The sequence below is a fragment of the Atta cephalotes genome (assembly GCF_000143395.1).
Source record: "Atta cephalotes unplaced genomic scaffold scaffold00008, whole genome shotgun sequence".
Lineage (NCBI taxonomy): Eukaryota > Metazoa > Arthropoda > Insecta > Hymenoptera > Formicidae > Atta > Atta cephalotes.
This window is the reverse complement of record NW_012130072.1, coordinates 1,731,821-1,746,202: the sequence shown is the minus strand read 5'-3', so window position 1 is coordinate 1,746,202 and position 14,382 is coordinate 1,731,821. Positions and strand designations below refer to the sequence as shown.

The window sequence follows — 14,382 nt, the reverse complement described above, 5'->3', positions numbered from 1 at the left end:
TATTTAGTATTATTCGTTATAGTTTAAAATTATATCGCAATTCTAGATTCATAAATTATTTTATAAACACGGAATTGCAATCTCATGAGATTCCAATTTTATGTAAAATATCTATTTTTTTGCACAGCATGATATCTTGCATCAAAATATTACTTAATCCTTAAATCCGAAACATAAAAATTGATTGACTTTATTGGCTTTATTGGATATAATTTCTGAAGTGTTTCAATACAAATCTTTTAAAAATATGTAGATAAAAAAATGTATATATAAATATGTAGAAAAAAAAATATGTAGATATATAGATAATCTTATTCAAATATTAACAATTTTGATAGATGGGAAGTGTAAATATTTATTTCTGCATAAAAAAATATTATACACGAATTTCTGATAGCCAAAATCGTAATGCAATACGAAAATGGAGATAGATGAAAATAAAAGCTCATGCTATGCAAAAGCTATGAGATATTTTGACACTGAGTTTTCTGTGTTTGTCCGTCTGCAAGAATGTATTGAATCCTTGCATACGTCGATAATCTCGTTTATCTTCTCCCTTACGTCACAAATGCAATATCGTTGTTCGTGTGCAGGGTGTCCATAAATTCGCGCATGTCTGTGAAATATAATCTTGACTGTAAGCTGAGAAAAAGGAGGAGAATGAGTCTTAGAGAATGAATTATATGAGTTATATGAGAGCAGAGAGAATTGCGCGTGTCCAACCTCTGATGTGTGTTGACTAAGAGAATACGTGCAGACCAGACATAAGCTCGAGTCGTTGAACTTTGCAGCCGCCACGTGTGTACTCCACGGGCTTCTCCATGTGCAGAAAAAAAAACGGGAATTTAGTATCTACAGTAAATTCGCGGAATGTGAGAAAAAGAAAAGAAAGGAAAAGAAAGTATAATCGATTAATATACTGTTATTCCTTCTTTCGGTTGTATTTTTTCCTCACCCTAAAGATTTTGCAAATGGAAAAACATGCAGATATTTCTAAAATCTGAATTAAATCGAATTCGAATTTTTTTTTATCGGAAATAAATATTCGAATAATTAATATTTGTACTAAATAATCATTCGATTAATATATATCTATTAAACTAACTAGAACATGTTGGTCAATTTGCATGATTCTAATCGATTAAAAAATAAGCAAATCTGATTATAAACTTTTTTGTAAAAAGTGTGATAATACAACCGGGAAAAGGATGATTTGAAAAAAAAGTTAAAAACGTACAATAAAAATTTTTTACATGAGGTTTTATTTTCGAAAAAAATCGATTTTAAAGACTCACCGGGCAAAGGGCACACTTATATAATCTCGATTTAATAAATCTCGCTGTAGATTACTATTTCTGTCCATAATTGTGTTTATTGAATAATTAAGACTACATAACAGGATATTCCATGCATGAATTTGATTATCTATTTTAAATTGTTGAAAATATTGACTAGTCTGTCGAATACATAATTCTGCTCTTCAAAGTAAATTTTTGTGAAGCTTTTCTATTCTGATGCTTTAATTTATCGATTTCTATATATTATATATTATGTATATACTGTGTATATAACAACATAAAATCTAAAATTATGACATAAGACGCCTTTAAGTTGCCAAAAACGTATGACCTGATTTTAGACACTTTTTGTTGTCTGGATAATAATTAGCTGCGGTAGAAGCGCAAGGATGGGAAGTATGTAATGCCGTTACTTTTACCGTTATAATAACTTTTTATAATAACGTTTTAGTAATGATGTTGCAATTTTTTTTAATAGTATAAACGATAACTAACTAAATGTTAAAATTGAGAAAGTCATCTTTAAAAAGTAACTCGTTTATACTATTACGCGTTATTTAAAAAAAAGTAACTCGTTACATGTAACAAGTTAAAAGTTACGAATAAAAATATGATGTCTACGCATCACGTCACAAGTAACGAATTATTTTTTTTAAATAGATAATAAAACGCACAATGGTATTGTAAAGTTACTTTTTAAAAATGACATCTCCAACTCTGGCGTTATCTTTACATAATTAATTTGCAACGTTATTACCAATTTGTTATTACAACAAAGTAATGATAAAAATAATGGCGTTATAAGTACACGTCGATTCTACTCCTTGCAAAAAACATCATTAACGTTTCTATCATATTATATGCATCTTAATGCAAGAATTATATTCTTATACTCTTGATTATATGTTGTTATCAGTGTTGTCAATCAGTATCAATCAGTACTGACTATATTGGTACTGATTGATAGGCACTGTTCATAATGAGAAGAGGTTAGTTCTAAAGTAGTAGAACTGATACAAAACAATTCAGAACATTGAGAGTATTTATAGCAAACATATGGTGAAGAAAAAATACTAATTCACAACGAGATCTATTAAATCGAGACATAGTAAGTGTATCTGATTTTTCAAAGATTTTGTTTACTGGAAAAGCTTCGTACAAAGCTACGAAGTACGAAAAAATTTTATTCTATGTTCTATTCCATATCCAAATTATTTTTTTTATGTAGAATCACTCTCTTTTCAATTGTATATCAGTTATTGAATACGCTATATATTCAAAACTTATCCAAAACAATATTTCGAAATAAGATTTTATAATAATTAATTATGAAATAAGTTAAGATAATTCAAAATCGTTTTTTATATATGAATCAAACATACGTTAATTCATAGTTCATAAAAGTAATTTTGTCAAAACTATAAAACATGTGCGAAAATTTGTAAATGTAAAGACACGATTATCTGTTCAAATACCGAGAGGAAAATATCAAAGCATTGCGAAAGAAATGTTACGTACATATTTTTTTCGATTTATTACGAAAAGATTTGATTGTGATGGTGAAATGTGCAATTCTGTGAAATATTAATTGTAATATTAATTGTAAAAAAAACAAAATAGATGGCTTATTTGCTAGTAGAATACAATTTTATTTCGCCATATATAAATAAAGATTTATTTCAGCGAAATAAATATATTTTTTTTAACACATACATTTTAAAATTTTTTCTCAGTGTATTAAAAATCAATAAAAAATATTAGAACTGTTAGGCCCGTCTCAAAGTACGCATTGGAGACTGAATTGCAAATTAAAGATTAGAATTTGGATAATTTTAATTTAATTTGTTTCTTTCTAATTTGTTGAATTCTATTCTCCAATTTGCAATCCTAATCTTCAATGTGTAATCCAATATGGACTTTACAATACAATTATACATAAAATTAGAGACGTATTTCGTAAAGCTTTGCGTAATTGAATCTTTGAACAATCTAGGAACTATAATACATTCGTACTCGAATTCAAATTTGATTTAACTTGAATGAATTCAATATTTTTTTTCATACAATCAGTAATATTATTCTATCAAAAAATATTTCACTATCAAAAAATACATTTATTTTGTACAGTTTATAATAATTTTAAGTTTAATTCTTAATTAAAATTTAATCAAGAAAATACTTGTGACCTGAACATTTTTTCATTTCTTATTTTACAGTTTGCAGCTGGCTTATATTTTCCGCGGTTCTCCTTGAATGATATATAAAAAAATACGAATGATATATAAAAGAATACGAATGATACTTAAAAAGATATAAATGATATCTAAAGAATATATACATGAATATATACATGATATGTGTATAAAAGGAAAACATATACTACAATTGTAATTTGATCATACACGTGGCCAATCAGTTCAAGTGTCATGAATGAATAGATATGCATAATATAATTAAGTATATGTATGAATAAATCATAAAATTGTAGCTTACGAAGCAATTGTAAGAAGCTGAGTTGTAATATAATCTATCATTCTCTCTCTCTCTCTCTCTCTCTCTCTCTGGCAAATTACGATGTCGTAATAGAATGTGAGATTAGATGTATGAAAAAAATTTTTTTAATAAAATTATTTCAGAAATAAATACAGTGTTGAGTAAAAGTTTTAAAATAATCCGAAATTATAGTTGACGATTTAATGTGTGCCAGAATAAATAATCTATATACATATATATATGGTATATATATATGTATATAAATATATATATATATATATAATAAATATATATACATATATATATATAATCCCGAAATTTATTCCTTGTATGGTATATTAATTTTTAGATATTTTACACATTGATGGATCTGTAAACACAATAATTTTACGTAAAAGTTTTTTTTTTTTTTTTTTAATGAATCGTCTAACCTAATTGCAAGACTTCTAATGATTTACTTCTTTTCAGTAATTTAGTTTGCTTTTAATCTACCATAAAAAAACTATGTTGTCTTTAGTTTTTATCAATGTTGTCATAAATGCTCTTTCCTTGAAAAATATTAGGAAAGTAATTAATGATTCATTTAGAAAATGAAAATTATATATATGGTATTCTATAATTCGCGTTTTTAATCATAACGATAAATTTGTTAATTTGGAATTCTTTCTTTCTCGACGAAAATATTAAAGCATTATTTGTGATAATCGTTTAATTTTGGACGTTACGTATTTTTGTAAGTCTCTTCATAAATAAAAGTTCTATTACAGTATGAAGCCTGAAATTTAATTAAAAAAATAAAATTTGTGTCCGCTGAGTTCGCAAAAAATCTTGATTTTATTTAGTTTATGATTAATTATTTTTAGCCTTTTATTTTTGATAAAAATTATTTTTAGCTTTTTATTTTTATGTGAAATTAAGTAATTTTTTATTTGACAGAATTATATTTTAATTCTTATTATGTGAAATGAAATAACATAAAATTTTTCGTTCTTCCTTCCAATTTTTTTCATTTTAGTCTTTATAATTATCTGACTTAAATTGTAAGTGTTAACGTAACACATCAAGGAAAAATATGAAGATAAATAAGTATGAAGTTAAAAACAGATAATACGAAAATAAATTTTAAAATATTAAAAAACTGGAAAATTATCAGGAAAATTATCATTTTAAGTGAGTTAGAATACCATAGACATTAGGCATGGTTATCATTTTCGATTTCATTTTACTGTTCCCATCTCTGTGATTAAAAATAAATTATTAATAATATAAGTATATTAATAATTATCGATAAGTATTTATTTTTCAAAGTGGCGTAAAATCTTTCATAATATAAGACTGTAAACTGCGCAACTCTTACACATATGCTTAGTTTATACATGCAAATCCAGGTACTTAATATGTGAGTATTAAATTCCAATTAAAATTCTGTTAGAGTATTCTCAATCAATATTTGCTTGCGTCATAAAAAGTCTTCTGTCTTTTTAACGGTCAGTTGCATAAGAATTAGGAATATTTCGACATTTGAAGAAATTGATTCTAACTTGATCTCAAGGGATTTGAAAAAATAGCCAATGATTTCGAGACGTTTACTGTAACGTAGAAAGTTTTGCGAAATTAATAAGTACTTAACATGCTCATAATGATGCGCATTAGGATTTCATCAAGTTCAAAAGCACTTGAAATAGCGCACTGTGGGACGAGAGATGGGTTTGTTTTTAAAAATCTTACAAACTTATAGTCAGATGAAATTAACAATTATATATTTATAAAATATTTATAAAATAAATAATAAAATAATATAGAAAAGTACAAAGGAGTAAAAGGAACTTAACAACGGTATCTAATACAAGAAACACTCAAAGAAATTTGCAGATTAAAAATGAATTATCAGACACGATATAATTTCAGAACTAAAAAAAAACTATTATAATTATTATCAGTTCACGGATCGAAATATTTATAAAATATATAGAAAAATACAAAGGAATAGAAAGAATAAAAATAGAGTATTCAATACAAAAAGCACTCAAAAGAATTCGCAGATTAAAAAAGCATGACATCAGACATGATAAAATTTTAGAACGTTCCGATCTAATATCGATTATCACTTCGATTCTGCGATAAAATGTTTTTCTCTATCTGCCTTTTTCCCATTGCATCGTTCTAATATGCCGTGTCTGGAATAACGTATTCAGGAAGATTCGTAGGCATGTTCTATCAGATATCGGGTGTCTCGTCCTTGATGTGAGTCTGCACGCCCTAAGGTCGTTCCCTTCAGCCGTGAAAAATTGGCGACAGCTTTTATGCAGCGAAGCGCACGCCACACGCATAGACTTATTTCCTCGTTAACACGTGTCGCGGTGTCGGAATGATGTCAGTGCGCGCACGTGTCGCACACCGATCGTCTATACAGGTCGGCGGCGCGTGTATGGCCGATATACGCGTGTGTGCCGTGTATTGCCGAGCATGGAGGCATTTGTCCCCGCATCTCTCTCTAATAGAGCGAGCATACGGGGCAGAATGACGTAAGACGGCCTTCCACGTGCCCGCCCTTGTCGCGTCGCATCGTTGTGACGAGTCCGCGCGTGTATCGCTCTCCGTGTAACCTTAACGCTTTAATCAAGTTTTTTCCGCGAATGTACCAGAATTATCACATACGTTATATCGTACGTCATGCAGCGTGATTTTCAGCACCGTCGGCGGAAAGTGCAAAATAGATGACTCCGAACGTTTGGCTGACTGGCTGACTGGCTGGCTGGCGTGCGCGTGCGCGCGCGCGCACGCGTGCGCGTGTGTGCTCGTTAATCACAGACACGTGCCAAAGTTTGAAAAAAGAATCGTGTTTATGCTGACGCGTCGGTATGCGTTTCTGAAAGAATCGTAAAAGAGATTACGTATGCGGCAGATGACTGGCTCGACTATTTATCTGTTATGATGAGGAGAGAAGGAGGGGGGGATACAAGGAAATTCGCTTTCATCATCATATGATGGATATATCTGATTCGATACACTACGATTTTATTAACGTTTTTATTAACGAAATACTATTATAGAATCTGAGAAATTCGTAGAAATATATCTGTGGCAGATTTGAAATAGAATGTAGACTTTTAGAAATAAATCCTCGAGAAAGGTTTGGGAAAGGTTTTGAGAAATGTTTTAATATATGCAAAAAGATAGTTGAAATTATATTTCATGATATTATATAAAATAGACTTGTGTACGTAATTATGAAATTCATTTTCTGCATCTATTAATATTTCGACATTTTGAGACGGTGAGAATGAGCTATTATATAAAGATTAATAAAGAGCTATTTTTAATCGTCTTCCATTCTAGTATCTTGAAAAATAACTTTAAGCTTCGAAGTGTATATTCCTTGGACGTGTATGTCTCAAAGAATATATATTTCGAGAACTAGTTATTCTTCGAAATATATTATATAATATATATAATATATATGTTTCATTTTATGTATTAAATTAAAAATGTATTACATATAATAAAACATATATGTATAATTAAATATATAAACATACTGTATTTATATATAAAATATATATATCTACATACAAGTTTCATATATTACATATATCATTTTATATATATGTGTAATATATGTATAATTTTATAAACACGTAAGAAATATAACAAATGAAAAAAATAATGTATGCACATACATATATAAACGTGATAAATAAGCACGAATGTAACAAATACAGGATTACGCGAAAGGATTGTAAAAATTAACAACATTTCCGAAAATTTCGGAAAATCTGCAGCAGCATAAATAATTGAGAGTGAAATGCAGATGCGCGCGATGCAGATGCTCTTCACCTGCTCTTTCCACATCTATGTGTCAAGGACTCCTTGTATTTATTTATCACATGTCATATACGGTCTCGGTTACGCGCGCGCGCGCCCACGTTACGCCTTGCACGTGGAGGATTCGAGGTCAAAACAATCTCAAATATATACCCGCCGCGCCACGAGTGGGAGTTGTGAGGCTTTGGCATTATTTCGGTGCAGGCACGTGCAGTGACGTTGGCGGTAATCAGGTCATCGCCTGCATCGATCGCGTTGAAGGAGGGAAGGGGAGGGGCGGGACGGGGCGGGGCGGACGGGGGGGGGGGGAAAGGCTGCTGCACGCGCGGGGGCGGCGGCAGCGGCGGAAGGATATCCCACGTGCAGGACACATAGGTCGTCATCAAAATACCGGATGTTATTCCGAAGTCAATAGGGATATTAAGAAACATGTCAACTCATTAATGACGCCATTCGATGCGTGTTTTGCGGAAGTTATAATAATAATAGATCCCTTATTATCATTTTTTACGATCATATTTTCAGAAATGATAATCGTCCGTAACCAACGCAATACATATTCATGCATAATCATGCATGATTTTTTGTAAATTGACAAGTCAATAACTTGAAGATATATATTTTGAACACTTTTATATTGTTAGATATGCATTGGGTACGAATAAAATAGGGTATGAATAAAATTAAGATAATTGTGCGAATTTGCTCATTTTACAAATATGTAATGTTTTTACTATATATATTTATATATAAGATGCGATTATATCATGTTCATTATATCATGTAAAATTAAATTGTAGAAAAAATTTTGTTAAACTATTACATTTTTATAATTATTTTGTGTAATAAGAGTTTAGAAAAATTATTTTTATTATTTCTATTTAAAAAAGATGAATTTTTTTTTAAAGAGAGAGAAAGAAAAAGCAATGCAATATATGAAATAATGGTCCGGGAAAAAATGTTATATAAATGGACATATTTTATATATAATTATATATAATTGTATATAAAATATGTCAATTTTTTAATATAATTATGTATAATTTTATATAATTATATATGAAATATTTTTCCAGGGTGATATAACGATATTATTTCTTTCTCGATGTAGATTTATTCTAAAACGTATTTGATTGCTAGAAACAGAGAAAAAAAAAAGAGAATTCCAAATATATTTAGAATATATATATCTAAGTTATGAGAGAGGAAATATATTCATATCATTCATGCAATTCTACGAAATCGATCGAACAGATTCTAAAAGATATTTGCACATCGAGAAATTAGTTACGCGGTCATACTTATTTTATAATAAATGTTTATAATAAATATTTTATAATAAAAAATGTGATACTTATAATAAATATGATATAATAAATATTATATTTTTTGTGTGGAAAAATATTATACGTTTTATAACATTCTGTTACGAAATTTGTTGAAAAAAATTTGCCTTTTTTTAATTAGCGAGTTTTTTTAAATAGCTTTTAGTAAGAAATGGTAATTAAGAAATGCTAGCGTGTCTCGTCTTTTTGCTATATGCAAATATATCATTCCGATTGTATAAATGAATATTAAAACAACACTGATATAGTATTTGTCGAAATCGTTGTTTTAAATCGTCTCTATGTTATGGACGGACTTATTCTTGCTTTTATTGTACTGTTTTACGATATGTCTTTATTACAGTCTTTACTACAATCTTTACTACGAGATGTCTACTGCAGTAGACATCAATATCGTAAAACGATATTTACTACTGTGGACATAAAGACATATGTTGCGAAACGAACAAAACATGTTATTCGTAGTAAACCGATAATGCAGAATTCATGTTTCAGAATTTTCGCACCGAAGATGGCACCAACTGTTTGCATAGCTGAGTTCCCCATGGCCATGGGAACCACTGTTAACTCACGCATCCGTCATCGACGAGGATCTCAAAGCGGCATAAAACGGCGAAGATTCGCATTGGAACAGATGCTGCGAACCGGGACGATCGTCGAGACGCTCTTACCGCCTCATAAGAATTGTGAATCGCGAAGACTCGATTCTCCGGACACGATATCAGACTGTTCTGTCGTGGATAGAAGTGCGGAATACGCGACAAATGTTGATGAGAATTACAAGAGACTCGTTGCAGAAAGAAGAAGAGGTAAAAAAAATTGCTAAAAATTGCGAGATGTTATATAGGTATATGTTTTATCTCTCAACTACTTTAAACGGTTATTTAAAATTTTTCTCGAATCCTCACGATCTGATCAACGAGACGATTCTTGCTAAATATACTTTTAATACGAGTCATCAAATCAAGCGATTTCCGCTGATAATTTTTCGCGTCGGGTCGCGCGTGACAAGTATTTTCGTAAATTAGCTCGAAATTGAAAGAGTAAAACTGAAAGAAAAATAATATAATTAGCAAATACTTTAATACAAATATATACTTTTCTTTAGAAGGAAAGATGCATATATATATATACTTTCCACTAGAAGGAAGGATGCATTTGAAAATGATTAACGTATCAATTTTTTAACAAAATGAATATAAAAGAATATACTTATATATTATATATTTATATATTCATATAATAAAAGAATACTTGCCACGCGCGACGCGAAAAATTATCATAGATTGTTTTTTCGCACATATATCTATTTTAAGCTTTTATATATATATATATATCTTATTTTGAGCTACAAGATTTTTTTATGGATATCTAAAGTGTAAAACAAGAGAATATATTGCTTTTGTTCAAAAGCAGACGATGAAGAAATAACTTAAAAAGTTTATGTGATTTTTAAATTTTATTCGCGCTTTGATAGCTTCTATTTGTAATCTTGATTTAAAATAGACAAAGAAAAGGAAGAAAAAGAAATGATTCAAAGGAAATGATTCATGATACAAAGGATTCAATAAGATTATAACTAAATAGATATGTAAACAAAAATATTAAATAATTAGGCATTTCTATGAATTATTGTATATTGCAATAATTAGTAAGTTTAACTTTAGTCCTGCGTCATAATGTACAAACTTTATATTAATTGCCTGATAGCCAGGGAATGGGAATAACGTGTTACTTATAATACCGATTTTTATCTTTACTTTGTTATATAATAAGCCAAAGTGGTGATATTGCGAATTTTTTATTATAATAAGTCCCGAAATGCAATAAGTGTAGTAAGCCTTAAGCCTTCGGCTAAGGAATCAAATCATTTACAATCGAATATGAGAAGAATATCGACTATGATTAATCAATTTCTTAAGCCTTACTACATTTATTGTATTTTTGGGATTAATGTTAATGCCAGGATTTTGGAAAAGTTACTTTGAAAAAATAACTAGTCACTTCTCATTACACGTTATTTATTGAAAAAAAATAACTCGTTACTTGTAATGACTCGTTACATTCCTTTTTACTCGTAAACATTACATTTTTCAATAATAATGGTATTCAATAATAATGGTATACGCGTAATTTAGTTACTTTTTAAAAGTGATTTTCCCAACTTTAGTTAGTTATCGTTATTGTCATAAAAATTGCAGTGTCATTATCAAATTATTATTATAAAACATAATAAAGTAGAAGTAACGATGTTATATTTTCTATTTCCCTGATGGTATCAAAGCTTTTGAGCGTCCCTTTATCAATTTTTTTTTATCTGTATATACTTTTTTCTCAGGAAGCATTAAACAAATTTTTTTATAATAAATTTTTATAATTTTTTTTTTAAATTAATCAAATTTTTATAATGTTTTTAAATTTCGTCAGGAATGAATGGACTATGATCCGTCACACAGTTTTTAATTATAAAAAAATTATGATTTAAAAAAAAATAATAAGAATAATAATAATAAAATAATAATAATAAGAAAATATATTGACATACAGATATATTAATTCAATGAAAAAAAAGGAATGTAGAGATAAATGATTATGCTCTATGATTTCGTATTTACACCTTTCTAAAACAAAGCTTATAGTAGATGAGGTTCTTTCCTCACGCGAGGTCCTCGTATAATCCTCGTAAATCTCTCGCATTCATTTGATTTATCCAGAGTAAATTTTTTTTTAACTGAATAGAGTTAATGGTTTTACAAAATTAATAAAGTTAAGTTAAAAGTTGAAGGAATAAAAAATTAACTTAACGTAAGTTAATGTTAACTTAAAAGTTAAAAAAAAGTTAATTTTGAAAAAAATTATTTTTTAGATCTTAATTTTTCTTAAAATGAGATTAAATAACTACAATATAGATTATTAAGTTCATATTAATCAAATTTTTGTTATTGATTTTGCTCTTTTAAACATTTTACGTGTTTTTTTTATTTTTATGAATGCCGTTTACAGTTGTAAGCAATCGTAAAAAAAATAATCAATATACAACTTAAATTAGGCTTGATTTAAAAGTAAAAAGTTTCATTTTGTGAAATTGTTTATTCTTTAGCGATTACAAAACATGTTAAAATTCTATATATCGCTTCTAAATTGTTCAATCTTTTATTTTCATATTATTTTTCTCGGTAATGTAATGATACTCGATTCAAACGTCAAGTCATTCATTTACTTTGTACATATACGATATCCAGGATTGGATAAGTTAAATGTTTTTTTTTTAACTGAATAAAGTTAAAGTTAATGGCTTTACAAAATTAATAAAATTAAGTTAAAAGTTGAATAAAAAATTAACTTAACATAAGTCAATATTGAATTAACTTAAGTTAAAAAAAAGTTAATTTAAAAAAATTATTTTTTAGATCATAATATCCTAATTTTTCTTAAAATGAAATTAAATAACTACAATATAGATTATTAAGTAAATAAAATTTTTAATTTTTTTATTCATATGTGATATAAGTACATAATGATATAATTATATAAGTTATATAAATTATAACTTTAAAAAAACAGCCAGCCTAAAGAAGATATAAAATCAGTGATTACTTTTTAATAAATCTTAAGTCATAAGAAATTGACCAATTACAATCGAATGCGAGAAGAAATATTTGACTGTAATTGATCAATTTCTTATGACTTAAGGCTTAAAATACCTATTGTAGATCCAAATTAAGACTTACGGCATAAGGCATAAGCAATTAAAGGGTTGTATAAGGCATAACCAATTAGCATTATTAGTAACTATCTTAAGAAATTACTTAAGATGATTTTAAAATATGAACAGATTGCGCCCTTAATCTTATTACATCTTATTATTTTTTTATTTAAAAGAGGTAAAAAAATTTTTTAACTTAAAAAAAATTAAAAAGTTAACGTTTAAAAGTAACTTAGTTAAGTTAAAATTTAATGCATTTAAAATTAACTAAGTTAAATTAAAAGTTATTAATTTTTTTAACTTTTTTTTTAACTTTTTTTTAACATTTTAACTAGTTATTACTTAACCCTGAATTTATTTCATTTCGCACGTTATTTTCGATGCGTTTCTAATACTATTCTCAATCTTTCTCACAGATCTCTTGAGCATTGTCGTGCGTACAATAATACTCGTACGGCGCAACCGTATCCTTCAAAGGCGTTTGAATGCGTTGCGGGCGGAAACACGAAGGTTTCTCCGTTCTGTATTAAATAATCCAGAAAATCAACAACGAAGGTCGCAAATGCCACATTTGGAGGATTCATCATCTACGGAGAAAATCGTCTCGACGTTATCGCCTCTACTTCCTGCCGATCCAACAAAAAATTCATTTCAAATCACCAGTTGCGGTAATCGTGACTATCCCAATGACGAATCAAGTCCGTCTGATAAATCCGAAGCGAGCTGGAGTGAATGTTGATTTTTTAATACCCGGACATTGATAACTTCTCAACTGACATGTAAATAGGCGGTGAGTCATTCAGGCGTTCACACCTATTTTATGTATATAGACAAAGAAGTTTAACTTTAAATATATTTTAATATACCTCTCTTCGAGAGAATACATAAATTCTTCTCCTGTCTCTCTTCGAGAGAATACATAGAGTCTTCTCTTGTTCTACATAATATATAAAAATAATATATAAAAAATTGATTAATTGTATTTCTGATAACATTACTCTGCAAAGTCCCGAGTGTAAGTCTAAGACTCAAATATCATTAACTTTCATGAGTTATTTAGAGTATGAATAGGTATTCCAGAATTAACGGAAAATGAACTTGCAACATTTTCTTGTAAAATTTGAGTTTGTTGAAGAAATGAGCATTATTCATTTTCGAATTATAAATTTGAAAATTAAGCTTTAAAAGTTAATGAATGATGGGATTTGCAATAAAATTAATTAATAATTATATTTGTCATAATTATATTAGTCAAGTAAATTTAATAGAATTTTTATTTGAGGCTCGATTATGAAGATGTCGAACTGAGTAAATACAAAGTAACAATATAACATTACATGAATGTTATAATTTTCTACTCAACAATGTTACGTGCAAAAAAAATATTAGATATTATAAGAAGTATTAGATATTATACTTACATTGTTAAGTATAATATCTAATTATAATAATATTGATGTAATGTTATTTTGCGGGAAATATTAGAATGTGAGGAATTGAAAACGATGACATTCTTCGATATAAAAAAAAATGATTTTTTGTTCAATTTTATGAAGGAAACAATGCTATAAATATATCCAGTTTTATCTATTCTGGTACTCTCTCTCTCTCTCTNTNTCTNTCTCNTCTCTNTCTCTNTCTCTCTCTACTCTCTCTCTACTCTACTCTACTACTCTACTCTACTACTACTACTACTACTACTCTCTACTCTACT

At 28.3% G+C, this 14,382-nt stretch overlaps 1 protein-coding gene across 1 annotated transcript; it reads left to right on the top strand.

Annotated features, from left to right (window-relative positions):
- Positions 1 to 9,437: 9,437 nt before the first annotated feature.
- LOC105627097 lies at positions 9,438 to 13,407 on the top strand. Its single transcript, XM_012208379.1, has 2 exons — positions 9,438 to 9,771; positions 13,085 to 13,407. The coding sequence occupies exons 1-2, from the start codon at positions 9,438 to 9,440 to the stop codon at positions 13,405 to 13,407; spliced, it is 657 nt and encodes a 218-aa protein (XP_012063769.1).
- Positions 13,408 to 14,382: the final 975 nt, after the last annotated feature.